The following is a 23694-nucleotide window of genomic DNA, read 5'->3' as shown; positions in this document are numbered from 1 at the left end:
ATTGCATAACACTCAAAAATAGCATTGTGTTCATTGTCTGGTAATGTTTCACTTTGACAGCTCAACCTAATCATGACCCAAACACGCATCACTGCCTCTGTGGAGCTGATGGTAAGCTTTCCTCCTGAATCTTAGATTAACACTCAGTTACATTTAAAGCGTTACATCTGCTGACCCGTCAGTGTTCCTGGTGTGATTTTGTATTATCTTCTGCTTCTGTTGCAGCTGACCTGATCATGCTCGGCTTGGCCACTCACGAACCAAACTTCACCATCATCAGAGAGGAGTTTAAACCCAACAAGCCACGCCCCTGCTCTCTCTGTGGACAGACAGGTCACGAGATGAAGGACTGTCAAGGTGTGGCGAGAGAGAAGCAAGGACAGGTGAGCCGCTCGAAACCCAATCCCACCTGCTAATAATGGATTGTATTGATCACAGCAACGTCAATAAACATTTGACAATTAGCTAAAAGAGTCTTTGGTGAACTGGAAGGAGAAAGAATCAGGATTTTGGAGGAAGTTCTGTCCATGAAGATCTTCACTTCCTCGTCCCAGCTGACATCAGAACCATACGGCTGGACATTACTGATATTGCTGAACATTTTTATGTAGCAGCGGTGAAGATTTACGCTAAAGGCCACGCCCCCTCAGAGGAGATTTTCAAAACGGAGGCTTCAGATCAACACAAAAAATGTCTTTTTAAGACATTTAGGTTGTGGGATTTTGGTTACAAACTTCAGAATCATAAGTAAAACACTAGTGGGAACATTTTTTTAAATAAAATAGATGCTCTTAGGGAGTCTTTAAGGACCCACTCCGGTGGAAATGGTGTTTTAACAAGTTCTTGTTGCATTTTTCAGATGAAGCAGGAGTTATGTAAAAAAAAAAAAGCTTTCTGAGTATTTCTTTTGTACAAATTGTTGTTAATGGGAAGCAGACGAAAGAATGACGTTTGAAAAAATCATTTGTGATGTAGAAAATTCAAAGCTGCCTGCTTCGCTCCACTTAGACTAATAGATCCATGTTTTTGAACAACACGAGATGTTACAGGATGTGTAGATGGGGAACAAATGTGTATTTTTCCAATCACTTTATTCTGTTGTAGTCTAATTTATTTTATCTAAGCGCTGCATCTTGCATAATAGTATTTTTTTTCCTCATTTTCAGCACGATGAGTTTGCCGACACAATGCCAGTGTCAGAGCAGGAGTTCATATTCATCCGATTGTGTGTTCTGAGAGAGGTACGTTTATCCTGCCTGTGATTGAATATAATTACATATGTACATCTTTCCTTCTTATTAACAGCTGCCCTTTAGAGGCTCCCGATTTGTTTTATAACACATTATAGAGAGACAGCTGAAGAATGTAACTGCTGGAAATGTATTTTGTTTAATGGGATTTCTTTGTGTTTTCAGTATTTGGAAAGAGAGCTGACCATGGCCAGTCTGCCGTTCGCCTTCGACTTCGAGCGCAGTGTTGACGACTGGGTCTTCATGTGTTTCTTTGTCGGGAACGACTTCTTACCTCATCTGCCGTCCTTAGAAATCAGGTGAGCCTCAGTTCGTTCTCCACGTGTCTTTTGATCACACATTAATTTAACTCTTTTAAACCTAGATCCTAAAACTCTGCTTTTGTCTACTTTTGAGTTTACCTCTTTATTTTGTTAATTTTAAAGACTAATTTCTTGCTTATTTGATATCATTTTAATCAGTACAACCTCTCCTATGTAAAACTACCTTTATTTGGTCATTTTTCCATGTTGTATTCACACACTGGACATAAAATTATGCAAAAACGGAAAATTCCGTCTGGAAAAATGGGATTCATTTTGATGTATAAACCCCAAAAATGTTTAACAAACTGTTTTTACAACATAGAATAAAAGCTTTAGGTGTCATTCTGTAAAAACAACAAGAATAAATTTTGTCAACAAACTAATCAACATGTTTTTAAATGAAAATGCAAAAATATATTTCTGGCAAAATTTTACAGATTCCTTTGGGCCACATAAACAATGAATGTCCCCTCCGTGGGAGTAATAAAGGCATCATTAATTAATTAATTCATTCATTCATTCATATATAAATAATTTCTGTTGATAGAAGAACATCTACAGCGATACCAGGAAGCCCAAAAAATAAGAATCTTTCTCCTAAGAGCTCTGCTGTCTATTTTACATTTTTCCGGGAACTCTGATATTTTTTTATGTTCTTTCTTTTTTTCCTCATTAATTTTCTTTATTGTGTTATTGAAAAATAATAAAACAAATTTTTTGGGGAGAAGTTTGATCCAGCTGGATTTCAGGTCGGCACGGCTGGAGTCTACACAGGTGGGGGCGTGTCTGTTCGTTCTGAACTGCTCGCCTCTCTTAACAGCGGTGGAACTTTCATGGAAAACCGCAGAGTTTCTGGAATTTTTAGACGCCGGTGCTCATTATTGTGGAAAATTCATGTCAGTCCCCTTCCCAAAATAAAATAATGGTTGTTTTCCTTGTTGTTGGATTTCTAATAGCAGACAGCTCCGTTTAGCTCCACCCCCAATACATCCCTGCATTACAGCCGTCAGATCAACGTTTGTCTTCTTCCTTTTTATTAAAATAAAAGATCGCTTTTGTCAAAAACTACAAATAAATGCTGTATTATCTTTAATTCAATAAAATATCAGTTGAAATGAAAAGAAGTTAAAGTTCATTTTAGAGCAGGACGCCTGAGATTCGTAAACAGATTCATCAGTTTACGTGGAAGTGATCAGTTTTTGCACTAATTGATTTTTAGGTTTGAGGGCAAAACAACTCTAGACATGAAACCTTTCATGTTTTGTAATAATGAAGCAATTAGAGATGTAGCTGAAGAGATTTCTGTTCTAAGACAAGCCAGTTAATCAGCTAATCCTCGTTAAGCTCCGCTCTGATCCTCAGAATGAACATTGGCATTTTAATCAGTTTAGCATTTTGCAGTCATTGCACTAATCTTTTTTTATTTTATTAGTATTTCGTAGCTCATTATTTTGCGACTATGTCTGTTTCTTTCAGAGAGGGAGCAATAGATCGTCTGGTCAACATTTACAAAGACGTCGTTCACAAAACAGGAGTAAGTGTCGTCAGATGTAGAAGCTCAAGTGAAGGAAACCTTTGCTGATCGTTGTAATCTGAGCGGTTCCGTCCCACACAGGGATATTTAACTCAAAACGGATACGTCAACCTGGAGCGAGTTGAGATGATCATGCAGGCTGTGGGCGTGGCCGAGGACAACATCTTTAAGAAACGCAAAGAGGACGAGGTGAAACTCTTGTTTTTTTTAAATCTGCAGCTTTGGATCATCTTTTTTTGAAGAAAACTAATCAAATGTTTCATTTGTAGGAGAACTTCAGAAGGCGAAACAAAGAAAAAAGAAAGAGGATGAAAGTGAGGACCACAAAAACAGAGTCAAGTATTTTCCTGGACTGTTTCAGTTAATAACGGTTGTGTTCGTCTGACTGCAGGCGGAGCAGCAGGGTCCATCTTACCTGACCACGGGCCAGTTTGCCCCTCAAGCCTTGGGAAGAAGGGATGTTCCAGAACCCATCCAGAACCCTCGATACCAGGCCTACGACATGAGGATGAACCCCAGAGAGCAGAACAACAAGGTACTGTGTCCAAATATGGGGAATTATTTAGGAAGTTATCTAAAGAAATAAACGAAAATCATCATTTGAAGTGGAGAGTAGGATCACATAGATTTGGCTTATTTTTCACCCAAAAAAATGCTCATTCCAAATACTGAGAAACGTATTTAGAGTTCTATATGGAAATATCAAATTCTCTGTGTGTTTACTTATTCTTTTTTTACTCGTGCAGAACGCAGCTCAGTCTCTGAAAGCCATGATGAGGAACGAAGGCGGCGTAAGTTCACTCACATCTGTTCTAACTCATGCCTGCATCCATCTGGAAACGCCCGAAACTGATTGGGTTTATTCTAGTTACTCTAGCTCAGGGGTCTGCAACCTGAGGCTCTGGAGCCACATGTGGCTCTTTTACCCCTCCATTGTGCTCTTTGGCTTCCAGGAAAGTGCTAACAACCTCAATACATGTTACATTAGTTAGTTGAGTTTGGCACATTCTAATATATGCTGCAGGATCTAGAAAATGTCACGTTTGACTCGGTTTTCTGCTGCAGCAGGAAGATCGTATTTGTCAGAGTATTTTATTTTGAAAGGAACTTGTATTTGCTGCTGCCAAAAGTAAAGATGTTAAAGTTGTTATATATCGAAAAAAAAATCATTTACCATGATTTTCTTAAGTCTTTCAGAGTAGATTATATCCACATAAATGATCATATATTACATTTGGAACACTACAAAAATGATTTATGAATTATGAGTTATTTTTGTGGACTCTTTTCATAGTCTGGAGTAAAATGACTAGATCTCTGAGGCTCCGCCTTTTGCTCCCTGAGGGTTCCACCTACTTTATGATATCCTAGAGCCGGCATGTCACCCATGAAAAAATAAAAATATAAAATATATATATATATTGATGTAGGCCTACATAAAGTGCAGCTTGGGCATTTTCCCCCAAAATTTGGCAAAGACAGGTTGGTGATGGCTAATGGGTTCATTCTCTATGGGTAAAAATACAGATAATCCAATGCAGGATCCATTTACCTTTCTGCTTTTGCTCAATAATCCACATTCTAACCATTTTTTTTCAATTCATCGCTCACTTTTTCCACCAGGAAATAGTCTGCTCCCTTTCTCCTGTCGTCTTCTCAATATCCCCCGTCTGCTCGCACCATTCTGGGATACGTTTAGTATACTTCTAAACCATATGCTGCAATGCCACCACACAAAGTTTGAACATTGAAGAATGAACGTTTCTTGGCCAGCTGCACAAATTCACAAGCCGGCATCTGCTCTGCTCGAGCTGGACGGCGCTTACGAAGCTAGCTGATCACCGTTAGCTCGAGATGCTAATTTTGTGGAGAAAGTGTTTGTGTTAGCCTGGGGGCGGAGCAAACTCTTCCTGAAAGGGGCTGTCTCACATTGTGACATCAGAAAGGAAGGACCTGTTCGTTTTTGTGGGTATGGGAGGAGCTGCTGTTGAGAGCACAGGTTTTAGAAGATTACTCAGAAATGTGTGAATAGATCAAATATACCACTTTGGGATTCTTTATAGTCATGATTGAACAGTATAATATACTTAAAAGCTCAAAATGTTGATTTTTCATGGTATGGCCCCTTTAAATTCATCAAATTGCGTGAACAAAACTTGGTTTTATACATCCTTCAACTACAAATACTAGATATACTGCAGTACAAATTAAACTACATCAAATATTTAAATATCTACCAAGGTTTAGTCTTATATTTTAATGATTTTTTTCATTTTGTTTTGAAATATTCAGTAGAATAACTGTTAATATTTAAAACTACTTGTGTTTTTTCCCATTGCAGCTTTTAATTCAGTACTTTGTGTAGATCTGGAAACAAACATCCCTTTATTAATGTCAATATTTCACACTAAATATATATTTTCAAAGAATCGTGTATCAATATGAAGCTGGTCTTGCATCTCAGTATTTAATCATCATTTACTTTTGCACAGGATTACAATTTATGGTTAAACAGTAGATTATTTTCAACCCCAGTTGCTATGATTTATCTTAATTTTTTTTTGAGGTCATGGTTGTTCAAGCTGTTGAATTTCATCCCCTTTAACACCGTTAAGATATTGACCTAGAACAGGCGGCCGAGCATTAGCATACGAATAAAAATGGCACAAAGGCTTCAGAAAAACAGGAATCCTAAGTAGCTAAGGTGGTGATTTTTTTTTTCCCTCCTCTGCATCAGCGTCCTTCAAACACAGCATGCATGCATATGGATGTCCAGCAGCTTTACCTGACACGGCTGCATGTGAATGCAGCTTTTGTCTGCAGAACGCGTTTCACTAGTTCCTGTAATTACAGGTTTTAGCAATCATATAGCCTTGCACGGATGCAAAACGGTCAGTTTTAAATATGAATATATGTTATCAAGCCATTTAAACAGTTCTATATTAAACCGTTTCAGAATACACAGTTTATTAATCCATACATTTGTGTAGGAAGAAAACCTGCTTTTGAATAAGTTGAAAGCTTTTTACATAGCAAACAAGGTCAAAGTTTTCACAGTGTTTCATGTTTGGTTAAATTTTACTTTCTAATCTGAAAATAGTGCAACTTAAAAATAATATTAATTAAGTTTTAGACCATTTTGTTAATGTGTTCTTTTGGTTTCCTCTCGGTTTCTCAGACATCTTCAGGTTCCAGTGAAAGCCAAGATCGCAGAGCGCCCAAGAGAAAAGCTGAGGACAGTGACAGTGATCCAGAGCCTGAAGACAATGTGAGGTAAGGATTTACAGATGCACAGAAAGTACTTCCTCAGCTGGCAAAGCTAAGTGGCCAAAAAGGTTTAAAAGTGGGCAGAAAATGTGGGCCCTGAATGGGTTCGTCCACAGTTTCCGTGTTTGCCCACATCGACTTAAGTGGACAATCAGTGAGTAAGCTTGCTATGCTAGCCAGCCGCCTGGTGAACAACGGAGCTCCCTCACTACACTGGCGCTTGCTAGCTCGCTAGAGGGGAGCTCTACGGAGCTTTCTAGCTCGATACAGGGACAGTCGCTAGCTTGATACGGTGGAGCTCGCTTGTTCGATACAGCAGAGCTCACTAGCTCGCTACAGAGGAGCTTGCCAGCTGGCTACAAGAGAGGTCACCAGCTCGATATGCCGCTTGCTAGCTTGATAGAGTGGAGCTCATGTACTCGATACAGATGAGCTCGCTAACATGCTATGGTGGAGCTCACTTGCTTACTACAGATGAGTTCGCTAGCATGCTACAGCGGAGCTCATTAGCTCAATACAGTGAAGCTCGCTAACTTGCTAAAGATGAGCTTGCTAGCATGTGACAGCAGAGCTTACAAGTTCGCTACAGTGGAGGTTGCTAGCTTGATACAACTGAGCTCCCTAGCTCGATACAGAAGAGCTCACTAGCTTGCTACAGAGAAAGCTCGCTAGCGTGCTACAGAGGAGATCAATAGCTTGCTACAGCAGAGCTTGCCAGCTCGCTACAGTAGAGGTCACTAGCTTGATACAACAGTACTCACTAGCTCGTTACAGAAGAGCTTGCTAGCTCGCTAGAGAGGGACTGACTAGCTCGTTACAGAGATGCTTGCTAACATGCTACAGAGAAGCTTGCTAGCGTGCTACAGAGGAGCTTGCTAGCATGCTACAGGAGATGTCGCTAGCTTGATAAAACGGTGCTCGCTAGCTTGATACAGTGGAGCTCATTTACTCGATACAGATGAGATCGCTAACATGCTACAGCGGAGGTCACTTGCTTACTACAAATGAGTTCGCTAGGATGCTACAGCAGAGGTCACTAGCTCAATACAGTGAAGCTCGCTAGCTTGCTAAAGATGAGCTCGCTAGCATGCATACAAGCTCGCTACAGTGGAGGTGGCTAGCTTGATACAACTGAGCTTCCTAGCTCGATACAGAAGAGCTTGCTAGCTCAATACTGCAGAGCTCACTAGCTTGCTACAGAGAAGCCCGCTAGCGTGCTATAGAGGAGATCAATAGCTTGCTACAGCAGAGCTTGCCAGCTCGCTACAGTAGAGGTCACTAGCTTGATACAGAGAAGCTTGCTAGCATGCTACAGAGGAGCTAAATAGCTTGCTACAGAGGAGCTTGCTAGCATGCGACAGAAGATGTCGCTAGCTTGATACAACGGTGCTCGCTAGCTTGATACAGTGGAGCTTGCTAAAGAGGAACTCGTTAGCATGCTACTGCGGAGCTTGCTAGTGCGACACAGCAGAGCTTGCTAGCTTGCTACAGAGAAGCTTGCCAACATGCTACAGGGACGATTGCTAGCACACTACACTGTCCACCAGGCGGCTGGCTAGCGTCACAAGCCTACCCACTGAGAGCCCACTTAGGACAATGTAGGCAAACACAGGTGGACGAACCCATTTTGGATCCTCATTTTCTGCCACTTTTAAACCATACGGGGCCCACTTGGCCTCACTGGCTGGGTCCTTCTTGTATCTGTCAACTGAGGCTTACTGAACAAACACAGAGATGAAGATGTTAACGTTGCTTCTGAGCAAATTCATTTCTGTTTTGGTCCACAAGTCACAGCAGCTAAATCCTGCGGTCTCATTTAGTATTCATGGAGGCTTCCCTCGAACAAACAAACAGGTGGATTCCTCTGACAGATACTTTGTAGTCTAAATTATGTGCACATGGCAGCAGAGCTGCCCTAAATCTGCCAACAAGTCGAAACCATTAAGTTCTTGTTAATGTTAAGTTAGAAAACTAAAGGTGAGTGTGAATTACAGGCTGTGGGAAGAAGGCTGGAAGCAGAGATACTACAAGAACAAGTTTGATGTGGACGTGACAGACAGCGACTTCAGGAAGAAGGTGGTTCAGTCGTACGTGGAGGGGCTCTGCTGGGTGCTGCGGTATTACTACCAGGTACGTAAAGTCCCTTCTGGTTTCAGTATTCCTCTAACACAGTTTGGTTTTTGCACTTGAATATTTTGTTAGATTTTTTAGCTTTAAATTCAGTCACTTCTGTTTGTTACTGATTTAAGTCTGAAAAGCTGGTAAAAATATGGAGCTGATTAATGGTTAACTCAATTGATTTCCACTGTTTTGGTTGAACCTAAAAGTTTTTTTTGCAGGTTTAATAACTATTGAAGTGGTTTAAAAAAAAAAAAATAAAAAACTGCATCTCGAGTGTCTCCACCACATGTCCTTCTGTAACTCTGACTCCTTCAATTTAGTTTGAAGTGTAATCATTCACTTTATCATTCTAGTGTTGTAAAATATTGATCTTTATCTTAAAATGAATGAATTAGCCGTGGCCGTCTCTGAAGGCGAGCGCGGGGATTTGTCTGACTTGATTGTGGAACACTGGTGGACTCCACATCCTTCCTCCCCCGAACCCGTCCCAGGGGGCGATCTGAATGAATTCATTAGCGGTCCTCTGGCGGCGCTGGACGTGTCTCCTCTTCAGCGTCGCACATTCACAGTCCTGTCCGTGGTTATCCTCATCCCCACCTCGCTGAGTGATCAGGGAAAACAGATGGGTGTAGCCAAAGCCCAGAAGAAGAACATTTTAATTGTCATGTCTTCTTGGATTCGTGGATGTTCATATTATTATGCCACACACACTACAAAAAATCAATTTTTTACACTTTTTCAGTTTAATTTTCAAACAGAAAATAGATGCAAATTAATGTGAGTCACTAACGTTGTGAAGTAAATATTTTAGGACCCAATAAATATCTTCATATGAAGACCTTATTTTTGCTCTCCTTTTCGAACTTTAACACACAAGTAAGTAATAAATATGTAATACATTTATAAGTAATAATTGGATCACTGGATTTAAAGGTGTGACTCTTTTCTGCTATTATTACAAGAAATTATCATATTATTGTTTGAATCTTTGATAGTGAAGTGATAGTCTTTAAAATCAGAATAGCAGAAGCAGGAGTGTCAAACTCAATCGCACAAGGGGCCAAAATCTAAAACACAGCTTAGGTCGCGGGCTGAACAGGATCACGTTTATTGAACTCTTAAAACTACATTTTTAAAACTTTAAAACTGTAACTTTTTAACATAATTATGATGCTAGTGAACTGATGGTGGTGGTTGAAAACGCTGAAGCTGATATCCGGCTAAAATATTAGCTAAATGCCAAATTAGCCCTAAAAAAAAAAAAAAAAATGAATAAAAGCTTAAATTAGCCATACCTGCTGGCATGTAAATATTAGCCTGACTCCAAAACAGCCTAAAAAACCTAAGAAGAAAGGCCTAAATTAGCCAAAACAGCTAGCATGTAGCTTAAATTTTAACTCAACTCCAAAACAGCCATAAAATCTTAGTAAATGGCAAAATAGTTCAAAAATCTAGCAGAATGTCAAATTTTAAAACTCTAAAACTATAACTTAACATAATTCTGAATAATAAAAAGGCAGGAATATTATTCCAGAATAAATCAACTTAAACCTTGAATAATTTTGAATATTTTACTTTCCACAAAAATATTTTTGTCAAAATTATACAAGTTAGAAATGAGCGCAAGTTAACATCAGCCCATTAATAACAATAAAATAAAATGATCTGGAGGGCCGGATAGAATTACCTGGAGGAGGGTAACCTTTATTTTTAGTTTTGTTCTGTTGTTCTTTTTTGGAAGTGGATGTTCTTCTGTTAATGGCATATATTCATAAAATGTCTAAATATTTCAAAAACTATCTCTTTAGGACTGTAATAATTGTAATCTATGTTAGAGCATCTTTAAAGGAAGAGATAAATATGGAAGAAGTACACGTAGGAAGGCTGAATTTTGGGGTAAAATCATGTTTGTTTCACAAATAATAGCTGGAATTGTTATTTTTTTGTCCTCTACATTTTAAACATGTAGGAATTTGAAAGAGCCGTGCACGGATAATTCCTTCAGGCAGTTTGCAGACAGACAGACAGTTAGGAGTCTTTAAAATGCAGACACATCAGGATTGGAGCTTTTTAAATGTCAGCAGAGTCTTCTTGGTGGCTTTAAGCGTCTGAAGTAGTGAATGATTTATAAAAAAAGGACAAAGAAAAGCTTTCATCTTTGGATTTTATCATATGACTTGAACTCTGTCTCTGTTTCAGTCTTATATTTTCCAGCTACAAGAGAATAGCTTCTGACAGCAAAGATAGGATGAATTTGACAGATGTTATCTCTGACTGTTTTCCATCAATCTGACAAAACTTTCTTACAACTTTTGTTTTTAATGTGTTTTTAAAACTCCCTAAATGTTTAAATAATAATGTTTGTCATTATGAGATTTTATTTCTATTTCTTTAGTTACAATACATTATATATATTTGATTTATTTCAAATTACAAAAAAAGAATTAAAAGAAACAGCAAATAATCTATGCAGTCACCTTTCATAAAAGAAAAGTAACAAACTGAATTCAATAAATTAATGTTTGAAAATCGGATAGAATCAAATGATTATTTAAGCATCTCCCTTTGTCTTTTTGCAGTAACTTACATAATTCACAGTATATAAATCTAAACAAAAAAATACAATATTCCAGTAACTTTCAATTCTTTCTCTTTTCACACATAAATCCTATAGATTATTACAATTTCACAATCAAAAATGGTTTAGATAATCATTTTTGTTCATTCATCTTATATTTTGACAACAGCTTCTCTTTAATTTTGATTGTAGTTTGTTTCTCCTTTAAATAAATATTTCGCTATAGTTGTTTTATTTTCTAAGTTTGAATGAAGAAATCTACTGCTGAGGAATTAAATGTGTGTTAAAATAAACAATCTTTTGTATGAAGTTGTATTTTTCTGATGCATCTGCTGTCGGTAAATCGTTTCTGCCTGTTGATTTTTAGGGCTGTGCCTCCTGGAAGTGGTACTTCCCGTTCCACTACGCCCCGTTTGCCTCCGACTTCAAAGACATTAAAGGAATGTTCACAGAGTTTGAGAAGGACACCAAACCAGTAAGAAATCACTCCAAACTCATCCAGATTTGACCTTTTTTGTACTCCTTTTTGCTGGTTCATCCTGTCAAACATTTTGACACAAAACTGAGCCTTGAAGGGGGTTTTATGTCACACCAAAGTGAGATATTTGTCAAGAAAAAGTTTAATTTAGACCTTAATCATTTAAAGTTTCATAATGTAGATAACTCTTAGTCTAATTAACCCTAACACAAACAAATGTGTTGAATATTGAGCATGTCATGTTTTTCCTTTCAGTTCAAGCCTCTGGAGCAGCTGATGAGTGTGTTTCCTGCTGCCAGTGGGAACTTCCTGCCGACAACATGGAGGGATCTCATGGTCAGCCCGGTAAGTTTAGGACAGGGGTGTCAAACTCAATCGGACAGGGGGTCAAAATCCAAAATGCATCTTAAGTCGCGGGCCGAACAGGATAAACGTTTAAAACTAAGATTTTAAAACTTTAAAAATGTAACTTTTCAACATTGCTTTGAATAAAAACAGGCAGGAATAATATTCCTGAATAAAAGGTAGTGTCACATAGGAGAGGTCGTGCTGATTAAAATGATTCCAAATAGGCAAGCAGTAAAATACTGCGGTAAATTCAAAAGTAGACAAAAACAAAGTTTTAGGCTCGAGGTTCCAGAAGGTCAAAACTGCAAAGAAAGATACTTTTTTTAAATCATTTTTTCTTTTTATTTTCATCATTTTAAAATGTCACTGTTTTCCTTCACAGGAATCTTCCATCATTGATTTTTACCCTGATGATTTTGCCATTGACCTCAATGGCAAAAAGTACGCTTGGCAAGGTAAGCCTCACCTGGAAAAGTGAAACCATTCCTAGCTCTTTCCTAGGATGTAAAACATTATTTACATCGAAGAAAATGTTTCTTAGAATTTGTTTTGACACCATTGGGGCATGAAAATTACTTCAATTGTAATATATTAAGAAATGCTTTGTGGTCTGCTAAAAATTCTTGCAAAATGAATGATATTGAATTTTTGTTATTCTAGGAAATGTAATAAAAAAGCTTTCGAAATAAATTCAAATTTATTTGCACAGCGAGCCTGCATGGAGAAAGGTCATCAGCCCTGCATTTCTAAATTTAGAAACAAACCGATTTTTACATTTTCTGCAACTTTGAACATGTTGAGGAGTTTGAATCGTTTTTTTTTTTTTTTTACCGGTTCTCAAAGAATCGTTGCATCCTTTATTGAATGTTAAAGTATGACTTGTTTTCACAGGTGTTGCTTTGTTGCCGTTTGTGGATGAGCGGCGTCTGAGAGCCGCTCTGGCTGAAGTCTACCCTGATCTCACGCCTGAGGAAGGTGAGTCTTCCAGGAGAAAGTGCTGGAAACTAGAAGTAGTTTTGAGATCAAGTGTTGATGATTTTTACTCATTTATTTACCATTTTGACTTAAAAATGGATCAAATCAAGAATTCAATTCATCGCTGTACATGTTTATGTTCTTCATGTCTTTTCTTCGTTCAGATGGATTATCTAAACAAATTCTGTTAGTTTTAAGCCTCACTGTTTTTCGTTGCAGTGAGGAGAAACAGTCTGGGCAGCGACGTGTTGTTTGTCGGGAAGTCTCACTTGCTGTTTGACTTCATCCACGAACTCTACCGTGAAGAATGTAACAAGGTAAAAGCTACAGGAAGATAAATCCATTTTAAACTGCTTTAGCGCCTCCTTCATATGGTACAATCAGTTGTAGAAATCTGCTGCGTTTGATTCTGTCAGGGCACAGCGGTTCCCCCAGAGCTCTGCTTCGGGATCCAGGGGTTATTAAATCTCGATGAGAGTCCCGTTCTACCTGACAAGTAAGAGAAATCAGCTTCATCCTGATTCTTGTTGGTTTCATCTGTTAAAATGGATTTGAGCCAGACGAGCATACAGTCATTTGTTTGAATCTTTTCTTTCAGGCCAGTCAAGTCTCCTATTCCTACATTGCGGGACATTTCACAGAGTACTGCAGTCAGGTCTGTTCTCAATATTTAAAATGTACAAAGAAAGCACAAACTTTGCACATTTTTAGATCATATACAGACTAATGACTATATCATTTATGTACTTTGAACTCTTAAATAGTTTCATTTAAATGGGTTTTGACTTTTTTGTTCTCAAGTTTGAGCCTGAAGGTGAAGAATTCCTTTAGATGATAGAAAATAAAGAAAGTGTGAACTTTTGGGCTTCCTGATTTCATTTTTTTAAGTGGCCACATTATGTTATTTGGAATAAATTAACTTTTTTTTTTTAACTTTTTTTTTTCTTTCAACAACAAGTACAAAATCTGAGTCTCATTTTTCTGATAGTTTCAGAGCTTCTTTTATATATATATATAATACAAATCAATTACTAGAGAGAAGTTCCTCACTATATATTTTTTTATTGGCAGATTAAGTAAAAATAAGTGTTACCGATTTCTTTTTGTGATCATATCCTTTGTGTTTTCCTAAAGTCTTTACACTTTAAATGAAACTTGGAAAAAAAAGTAGATACATTTTTGACCCATAGAAATCCTTAACAGCTCCAAAAATCCATTAGTATTTTATTTAATTGATAAATATTTTCTATGTTTATTTCCAGTATTAAGTTCAAGGACCCTGAATATGCAGATGGACATGTGTTCAAAGCGGTCCTCCTCTCTGGGGCCAAGTGAGTATAACTTTCATTATTGTGTGAATGTTGTGGATCATTCACACTGTAGTGATCCGTTTTTCTTCTCTACATTTTTTTTTACCTACATTAGACTTTATTTCAGTTTTTTAGGCTGTTTTGGAGTTTAGCTAATATTTCAGCTACATGCTAGCTGTTTTGGCTAGTTTAAACAATGTCTGAATTCCCCCCCAGTCCCTACATAGTGCATTAATGCACTAGTGCTGTCCAAATCTACTAATTCCAAAATCGAGTGCACTAGAAATTTCCCAGAAGTCTTTGCAAAAAACTAGCATGCATCAATGCTCACTAGATTCATGAATTTATACCAGAATGCAGTCTGTCATGAGCCAAGTATGAGACAGAGAGAAGTTGATAAGACAAAGGAAGAATTTAGAGTCTGCAGGAAAATAATTCGGTGTAGAATCTCCTCCACAACAAACTTAGACACATGAGAGAAGGTCTAAAACAGCAGATCATTACTGATAGAAAAAACCAGATCAGCTCCTCAAAGCTTGGTCTTCCACCATCAGCGACTCACCAGGAGAACATGAAGATCTGAGGATTAATCTGCTTATGCTGTTATTTTTAAGTTTATAATTTTAATGTGGGAAAACGGACAGTTTGATGTAAGGGGCAAAAAGAAAACGTCAAGGCTTTAAAATACCTTAAAGTCATTGTGTTGAAAAAAAATTGAAATCGTGATTTTTAAAAATATGACTTGACTCAGTCGTTACATCCATACTAGTTATTATTATTATTTTAGGTGTTTTGCTGGAATTTTAATTCAGTGTCACTTTTGAATGATCACAAATTGCTTTAGACTTTCTTATTCTTTTTTTGTCACAGAGTAAATCACAAAAACGAGTCCATCAAAACTAGAATTCTGTGGTTAAAACTAAAAAAGACTTTTTGGTCTGTCTGCCATCATCACCACAGTGCTTTAAAATTAGCATGTTACTTTTTTTTAACTGTGATTTGTTTTTTCTTTTCTTTTTCTTTAAGGATTCCCACTAAAGTCTTAAAACCAGGAGACTGGGAGAGAGGGAACAGGGGACAGTGGAGACCCCAGCTGGGATTCAACCCCAACAGACAGCAGGCTCACCTGGACCAGTCTGGCTTCAGAGCTCTCGGGTACATTGAACTGTTAATGTAGATCTTTTTAGACTTTTATTTTTAAAAGCATAACCAGGTGAAATCATTTTTTTTTTATTTTAAAAGTGATTCACCCAGAACATCTCCTGACAATTATTGGTTAAAAGGATTTCATGCTGTCATGTCTGTCCTGCTGATCTGCTCAGGTTTCTTAAACTTTATAGTTTTCTTGGATTTTTCGTTTTTCTCTTTTCATAAAAAAAACATTTTTGCCCAAAAAACATCTGAAACTTTACCCAGAATTCTCTGAATTTTTTTTGCATATTTGTATCATTATTTTAAAAAAAGGTCATTGATGGTTCATCATTTAATTTGAGGGTAAAGAGAGATGTTACTTTTTAAAGAGTACATGTGCTAAGAAACTACCACTTTTCCTAAACTTTTCGATCTGTTCTGTCTCGAGAATGAACCGGTTTCTTCACAAAGCAACTCTGTTTGGGTCATTTTAGCTACATAGTAAAACAGCTTTTCCTCTCTCTAGTCACAGTCTGAACAGGAACCAGCACAGTGGAGGACAATACAGCAACACTCCACCTCCAGGAAACTACCACCAAGGCAGCTACCGTCCACAGCACAGCGGCGGCCACCGGGGTTTTCAACGTAAGAGCACTCTGGAATCTACAATCCCTTCTTCACCAAACAGGCTGTCAAACCTAATGACATGCAGACTGAACATTCAATCTGATCAAATAGAATTATTATATACTTATTGGTATGTATCCACCTTGGAGTTTCCTTTTTTTTTTTTTTTGCAAATTTAAAATATGAAATCTCAGAGTACAATTTAGTATTAAAAAAACAGAAAAACAGACTAAATATTTAAAAAAATGGTTGTGCTTATTCTGTCTGTTTTTCTAGAGTTGTTCAAAGAGCTGTATTGATAAAATTTGAAACACACTGAACAACAGCCTGTTTTTAGCCTATAATCATGTTTCTTTATTCATTCCATTGCTCTCGTAGACGTCTAGCTAAGCCTGTTTTTGTAAAAAGCTGCACAGAGGCTTAAAGCTGACGTCCAACTGTCTACTTTAATAATTTAATGACATCCTGAAAGGGTTTTTCTTATTTTAAAAACAAAAATATCTGATTTTCAGGTTTCTTTCTCCATATTCCCTAAATGTGAGGGTTGGAGGTAATGGTGTAACAATTCTTCGTGAATTGGTAAAAAAAAAAAGAAAAAAAGATTCAAACTCGTCAACATTTTCATCGTTGCAAAAAATAAAAAATCGGTTTGTAACAGCCTGTGTCTAAATTTAGAAATGCAGAACAGATTACATTTCTTCATGCAGGCTCTCAGTGAGTGTGTGGGCGCGCCTATGTGTGGGCGCGCCTATGTGTGCGTGCCCGTGAGTGCGCGTGCAGATCTGTGTGTGTGTTTGTATAGCGGACTTTGCTGGGTGCTGTTCAGTTGCACTTTCCCTCCTACGAAATTCTCCCAGCTCCTTCGAATTGCGATGTTGCGATCGCAACTATTAATGAAAATTCAAGGAATGTCGGGATTTGTTCCTCACACTACAACTTTACATTTTCATAGCAACTTTACAGCAGCTTTGACCAATCTACCGTGACAACAGTCATGGGTGACGACGCAGCTTTCCGACTGTTTCCATTCTGACTTTTTCTCAGGAGCCGTGCTCTTTTTTTATTAACCCTCTTTAGCTCTCTGTCTTTTCTTCTCTTTGCTCTTCTGTCTTATAATTGTTTATTTGTATTGAATCCTTTCTGTTTAGTATTAAAACGGACAGTTTGATGTAAGGGGGAAAAATAAAAAAACTTGGCCTTAAAATACTTTTAATACATTGTGTTGAGAAAAAAAATAGCGAAAAATTGTGGATGAAATCGTTTGACTGCATGGTTACATCCCTAGTTGGAGGTGCTTTTTTTGTCTGTTCGTCTTGTGTTTCAGTGCATTCTGAGTGTAGCTGCAGAACAGAAGGTGGAGCTGTGACTAGAATTAAGGTTTCCTAAAATCAACCGCTGAGCACAATCTTTCTTTTTTCTGCATCGGTGTAAGACGTGTTGTTCTATCTGTCAGGCGTTTGGGTGTGACATTTATCTTTATTACTTTTCAGAAACTGTTAGAGTTTTTAATTGTACTGACATTAGCATAATTGTCATCAACTGAAGTGGCCGTCTTATTTCTGCTGCATCTGATCAAACACAGACATCAGCGGAGGGGAGGACGCAGCGCAACTTGAAATTAAACTAAAAGGCATTCTGAGCCCAAAGGAAAATGTAAAAATGCATTTTTATATAATAATTTTCTTTTTTTGTTTCTTTTGTAACTAATTTGGCAATTTAATTATGGTATTGTTGGAAAGTAATTGTATGTGGAGCGCTTTTGAAATCAATCATGAAAATGAAGATGAATCAGCTTCTCTCCAAACGAGAGACACGTTCACGTTTCACAAGGAGGGTTTTGAATAACACTGCCAATTTAAAACACTTAATTGTGTTACATGATTACTTTCCTCACGTGATGAGTTTTCAGACGAGAAGTCGCATATGGAGGTAAAAAATCTCCTCTGCAGCTCCTAATCACGCTCCGTGTTGGGCCCCGGACTCGGCCCCGCGCTCCTCTGCCAGCTCTTCACCAGTTTGACTTTGACATGCCAATTTGCAAGTGTATGAATAATTTCATCCGCCCGCTGATGGCTGTGCGGGGGAGTCACAGCTATCCTGGTGGCACTTGATGCAAATGGGGGCTTTTGGCTCCTCCTGGGTGGCGCCAGCACCTCCTGTGGCCTGGATCGTGGATTCGCTAAGCTAAAGTAGCCAATTAGCTGTCGTATGGGGACTTTTTACGTTTATTTCTTATTTTTCTGGTATAAATTGCCTTAAACTGGTGGCGTTTCTGTGCTTTTTCACTGTCGACTGGTTCATTTTATTTTTGTACTGCTGAATTTCTTTCTGATTTCATGACCAACTGAATGACTTCCTTAAGCTGTAGCCACCGTGCAGCATTTTTAATATTGGAAACTCTTGGAATGTGATTATGGAGAAAAGCAGCGTGCTTTTGTCCAGAGAGCACTTTCACACAGGGCCAATCCTCTGCTCGGCCGGTAATCACTGCAGGCTTTGGTGGACCGGGCTTTTGTGAAAATGTTTTTTGGGGTTGGGGGTTGGGGTGGCTGATTAGCGTTGTGGGAGACCAGGGCCAGTAATGGGACTCTCGAGTGGCTCCGCTGGACACAGTGGCACCCTCTGATAAAAGCATCCGAGAGGATCCTGCTTGATTGGGTGTGTGATGTACACTGAAGAGGGTTGAAACCAAAGTTAACTTCCCCCTTTGACAGAACTGCTCCCTCCTGCAGCGATGTGTCAACATGCTCCCTCAGAAACACGCTGCAGAGCTTTGTCCGCCGCACCAAGACCAGCTGAGGAGTCTCTGCTGGTGGTCATTATTGAGTTGACTCACTGTGACACCACTGATTGAGCAAACTTTGGGAATTTAATCCCCTCCAAACTTCTATTTTAGGATTATTTCCTCTTTAAGTATAGTAGATTCATTTTTCAAAATAAAGTGATCCTGTTTTATTCTATAAAGCTTTATTTATGCAAATAATTTAAAAAAATAAGCTAAAAACACAGTTTGTATTTGATTCCCCCAATAAATTAATTTAATTTGTTTCTCATAAATGTGGAGGATGTTGGCTTCTTATTATTTTAAATGACTATTTTTTATGTTCCACTGGATCTCAACAAAATAACTGAGCCACAAAAGGGTTTTAATTAAGGATGTAACATTTCTTTGTGAATCGATAAAAGACCGACTCAAACTCGTCAACATGTTCATTGATCCAGAAAATAAAAAAATTAGTTTTTCTTGGCCTGTGAATAAATTTAGAAAAATGCAGAGCTGATAACGGTTCTCCATGCAGGCTCGCTGTGAGTGTGCGCGCCTGTGAGTGTGCGCGCCTGTGAGTGTGTGGGCCTGTGAGTGTTTGAGTGCCTGCGAGTGTGCGCGCCTGTGAGTGTGCGCGCCGGTGAGTGTTTGCGCATCTGTGAGTGTGTGTGTGCCTGTGAGTGTTTGCTCATCTGTGAGTGTGTGCGCGCCTGTGAGGGTTTGCTTGCACCTGTAAAAGTGTATGGGCGTGCCTGTGAGAGTGCGTGTCTCTAAGCGTGCACATGTGAGTGTGCGCGCCTGTGAGTGTGCGCGCCAGTGAGTGTGCGCGCCTGTGAGTGTGTGGGCCGGTGAGTGTTTGCGCATCTGTGAGTGTGTGTGTGCCTGTGAGTGTTTGCGCATCTGTGAGTGTGTGCGCGCCTGTGAGTGTTTGCGCATCTGTGAGTGTGTGCGCGCCTGTGAGTGTTTGCACGCCTTTGAGTGTGTGCGCACCTGTGAGTGTTTGCGCATCTGTGAGTGTCTGTGTGCCTGTGAGTGTTTGCGCATCTGTGAGTGTGTGCGCGCCTGTGAGGGTTTGCTCGCACCTGTAAAAGTGTATGGGCGTGCCTGTGAGAGTGCGTGTCTCTAAGCGTGCACATGTGAGTGTGCGTGCCTGTGGGTGAGTGAGTGCGGGAGCGTGCGTGCCTGTAATACTACGCCTGCGTACCTGTGACTAAGTGTGCGCGTGCGCCTGTGTGTGAGTGTGCACGCCCGTGAGAGTGCGTGTGTGTCTGGCTGCGTGCTATTCAGCTGCTCTTCCCTCCTAAACACTTCTCGCAATTCCTTTGATTTTAAAAGTTTCACATAAGTCATTCCCTCCAGGGATTCTCGATGTTGCGATCGCAACTATTAACGCAAATTCAACTAAACCCAATGTTTTTTTCCCCACCCTTCAACGTTACATTTTCCTGTAACTTTACTGAAACTTTGACCAATCTACCGTAACAACAGTCATGGATGATGATACAACTTCACGATTATTTCCCTTCAACTCCTTCCCAGGAGCCGTGCTCGTTTTTATTTACTCTCTTTAGCCTTCTCTGTGTTTTTTTTCTCTCTGTAAGCTGCGCGTCAACAGTCATTTATTCTCAGTGCGAGTGCGCGCTATTGCGCAGATGAGTGCGCGCACTGCGGCTTGGGGGGGGGGGGTCTGGAGCAGTACATCACACCTGGAACACAACATGAACTGAGTATGAAAGGATTCGTGATCATTTCAGTATTATGTATAATTGTTTATTTGTATTAAATCTTTTCTTTTAGCAGGAAAACAAACATTGGGATGTAAGGAGCAAAAAGAAAACATACTTGGCCTTAAAATACCCTTAATTTATTGTTAAGAAAAAAAATCAGAAAAAATTGAAATTGTGACTTTAAAACCATGAATCAAATTGTAGCTTGACTGAATCATTACATTTCTAATTTTAATGTATGTATTCAAATACGACCCACATTTTTGCTTGAGTCCCTGCAGACAAAAAAATGCAAACTGTCTATGTAAAAGTGTATTGTGTTGCATTATTTTCTTAGTTTGCGCTGCAGCAGAAGAATCTCTTTGTCCTCGCAGAAATGTTACTGTCCTGCGTCTTTTTTCTAAACCTGAACGCGTCACACTGAGTCAAACAGTCGCTAAACTAATTGAAAAAGAGTCCGAGAGAGACATTTAGTTGTTTAGCGCGGTTGTAATCCCTGTATTAATACAGTGCACACAGCGTGTTTTAAGGATTTAAAGCGTAATCCTTTGTTGGCTTTTGTCTGGGGCAGACTGGGGAGGCTATACAATTTCAGATCATTGTTAATTAAGGAGATTGACAGGTGTCCACTTATAATTCTCTCTTTTGAGTCGTCGTCGGTGATGAGAAAAAGAAGAGCAGAGTGTGTCGGAGTTATAATTGCAGCCCCACTGGGTGGTCCACTTAAAGTTTGTTGGTAGTGGAGATAAACATGAAAGCTGGACGACCAAAAAAAAGAGAATGTGCCAACAGCAGTGTGCCTGCTTGTTGGTAATTGTGTGTTTGACTGTGGTTGCACCACACACCAGTACTTTTAACAGGTAGTGGTGGAAATTCTTTTAGGAAATGTTTATCAGACTGTTGTGATATTTTGGCTTTTTTAAAGATGGGTCTGAGGTCAAACTCCTCATTCAGATCACAGATTTGTTGACAGTTGTATTATTGTTACATAAAGAAGGAGTAATGAGCCATCAATAGAAAGTTGTTTCCTCTCAGATTTGCAGTTCCTCGTCCAAAATGTTGAGTATCTTCATTTTCTTTTTTTTGTTTTTCTGTATTTTTGGGAGACTATTATTTTTTTATGGAAATCTGTTTTTCTTCATTGCTTAATGCATTTTCATTTTCCAAAGTACTCCAATATTAGTTAGAATGACAAACTCCCATTTAGAAAGGTGTTTGACCATCAATATCATTTTCTTTTGTTGGGAGTAAAGGGCGACACTTAAACGAAGCTTTAAATTTGCTCCAAGTGCGAGTCAACCGGTTGTGTTCCCTCTTCAGAGTAAGGAATCTGAATCGGAGCGTGCTAAGATGTTGCATAGATGGGTAGAGACTCTAGGATAGGACTGCAAATCACATAAAGAAATATAAAGCAAAATATTGAAAATAAAGGGTCCCTTCACTGCTTCATCATTAAAACTGTGAAACAAGATTTTAGGGAGTCAAATAAATCAAACAAGGAAAGCTTGATGTACAAATTAGTAATCTATGACTGAGGAGTGGTAAAAACTTTCATAGTTTAACGATTAGGGCTGCTACCATTGTCAAGTATTAAAATTAGGGGTGTACCAAAATATTGATATTGCGATATATAGCAATTTTTATTTTTTTATTAATTTTTATTGCTGTGATTGATTCTTCTTCTATCCAAGTATCCATTTTTAATTTTCGTTTGAAAAAGGCCATAAAACGTTTTATTCGTCATCCTTTGGTAAGACGTTCCTTCAGAGGCAGATAGGGGGCGTGCTTTGTAAAACTGACTGACGCGGGTACCTGGCAGCTACTTCAATTTGGGTAACTTGGTATGTACTGAGGTTTTTTATGCTAGTTTGGAGCTTAGCTGATATTTTAGCAACATGCATATTTTTTGGGCTAATTTAGTTTACTGGGGAATTTTAGGCTATTTTTGGAGTTTAGCTAGTATTTAGGCAACGAGCTAGTTTTTTTTTTGGCTTATTTGGCATCTACTGAGGTTTCTTATGCTAATTTGAAACTTAGCTAATATTTTAGCAACATGCTAACGATTTTGGCTAGTTTATTATCTACTGAGTTCTTTTAAGCTAATTTAGATTTTAGCTTCTATTTTAGCAACAGGCTAACGTTTTTGACTAATTTAGTTTACTGAGGAATTTTGGCTATTTTGAAGTTTAGCTAGTATTTAAGCAACGAGCTAGCGCTTTTTTTTTTTTTGGCTAATTTGGCATGTATTGAGGTTTTTTGGGGCCAATTTGGATTTTGGCAACAATCTAAATACTTTTTGGCAAAATTGGCATGTAATTTTACTACAATTTTTTCAGAAATTTAGCTCAACTTTATTACTCTTTCATAGTTCTCTAACAAAATTTCCAGTCTTAGCAAATGTAACATTTTGCAAATAGTTTTGTCCATTTCAGCAAATCCTGTCAGCAATTTAAGTCAATTGCTTGCACCGCCATTTTCAGCAAAAAGCTTCAGCATCTTCTGCGACTACTTTCAGTAAAAACCATTCACACAATAGCATTATTGCAGGTAATGCAACTTTTCCAGTTAAAATAGTCGACAACTAATATGGAGTCAGAGTGTCGTAAGGTTGAACAAAGGTGTGAGCATTGAGCACCGACAAATGAACTTTTGTTATATTTGAATCAGTGAGACCAAAACTTTATCTTTGGTGAAAAATAGTTCCTTGTTTCAGATGCCGACTTCATTTGATTTAATCTTGATTTAGTACCAGAGACTGATGGACAAAGGCTGCACGATTTATTATAAGTTTCATAAACTATCATCTTTATTGTCTTCATTTTTAGATAGTTTAAGGCTTTATATCCACTTTGCACATGACCCAATTAGTCGACTAATCGGGGAAAAGTAATCGGAGATCAGTCGAATATTAAAATAATGGCAGCCCTATTAACGATTAAATCTTTTAGGTGTTGGATTTTGTTTTAAACTGTATTTTCTTTAAATTGTGATCATTTAGTGTTGCTGCAGCACTTGCTCCCCCCCCTCATGATCGAGTGTCATTGTCCGGTCTCCAACGTCCAGCCTGTGTTTGTTTTCCTCACCTTTAATTCAGCCGATCGGTTCTGTGGTCAGCCGTTTCTCCCTCCATGTTTGTAAAAGTGAGCCTCCAGGTCCCTTTCACCAAGCCCTTCACCCACCTCGGGGCTCAACCACTCGGCAGGCCGGCCCCCTATAAACAAACAAGTCCGTGTCTTGCAGCTGGTCATCGCCTTGGCAACAGTGAAGCTAGAAGAAGCT

General features: G+C 38.6%; 1 protein-coding gene across 2 annotated transcripts in view; it reads left to right on the top strand.

The window, feature by feature from the left end:
- Positions 1 to 23694, top strand: part of xrn2 (5'-3' exoribonuclease 2) — a 35435-nt gene that overhangs the window by 5539 nt on the left and 6202 nt on the right. For both annotated transcript variants that reach the window (XM_024290704.2, XM_024290702.1), the window contains 21 exons: positions 61 to 111; positions 226 to 383; positions 1167 to 1241; positions 1416 to 1549; positions 3032 to 3089; positions 3171 to 3278; positions 3359 to 3403; positions 3481 to 3624; positions 3836 to 3880; positions 6268 to 6362; positions 8351 to 8486; positions 11423 to 11530; positions 11789 to 11878; positions 12264 to 12336; positions 12773 to 12856; positions 13076 to 13173; positions 13273 to 13352; positions 13455 to 13511; positions 14119 to 14187; positions 15193 to 15321; positions 15824 to 15942. In XM_024290704.2, coding sequence (XP_024146472.1) covers positions 61 to 111; positions 226 to 383; positions 1167 to 1241; positions 1416 to 1549; positions 3032 to 3089; positions 3171 to 3278; positions 3359 to 3403; positions 3481 to 3624; positions 3836 to 3880; positions 6268 to 6362; positions 8351 to 8486; positions 11423 to 11530; positions 11789 to 11878; positions 12264 to 12336; positions 12773 to 12856; positions 13076 to 13173; positions 13273 to 13352; positions 13455 to 13511; positions 14119 to 14187; positions 15193 to 15321; positions 15824 to 15942 — 1956 coding nt within the window. The remainder of the gene's footprint in view (positions 1 to 60; positions 112 to 225; positions 384 to 1166; positions 1242 to 1415; positions 1550 to 3031; positions 3090 to 3170; positions 3279 to 3358; positions 3404 to 3480; positions 3625 to 3835; positions 3881 to 6267; positions 6363 to 8350; positions 8487 to 11422; positions 11531 to 11788; positions 11879 to 12263; positions 12337 to 12772; positions 12857 to 13075; positions 13174 to 13272; positions 13353 to 13454; positions 13512 to 14118; positions 14188 to 15192; positions 15322 to 15823; positions 15943 to 23694) is intronic.

Source organism: Oryzias melastigma, linkage group LG24 (genome assembly GCF_002922805.2).
Source record: "Oryzias melastigma strain HK-1 linkage group LG24, ASM292280v2, whole genome shotgun sequence".
NCBI lineage: Eukaryota > Metazoa > Chordata > Actinopteri > Beloniformes > Adrianichthyidae > Oryzias > Oryzias melastigma.
Note: the sequence above shows the minus strand (reverse complement) of the source record. Positions and strands in the feature narration are given on the sequence as shown.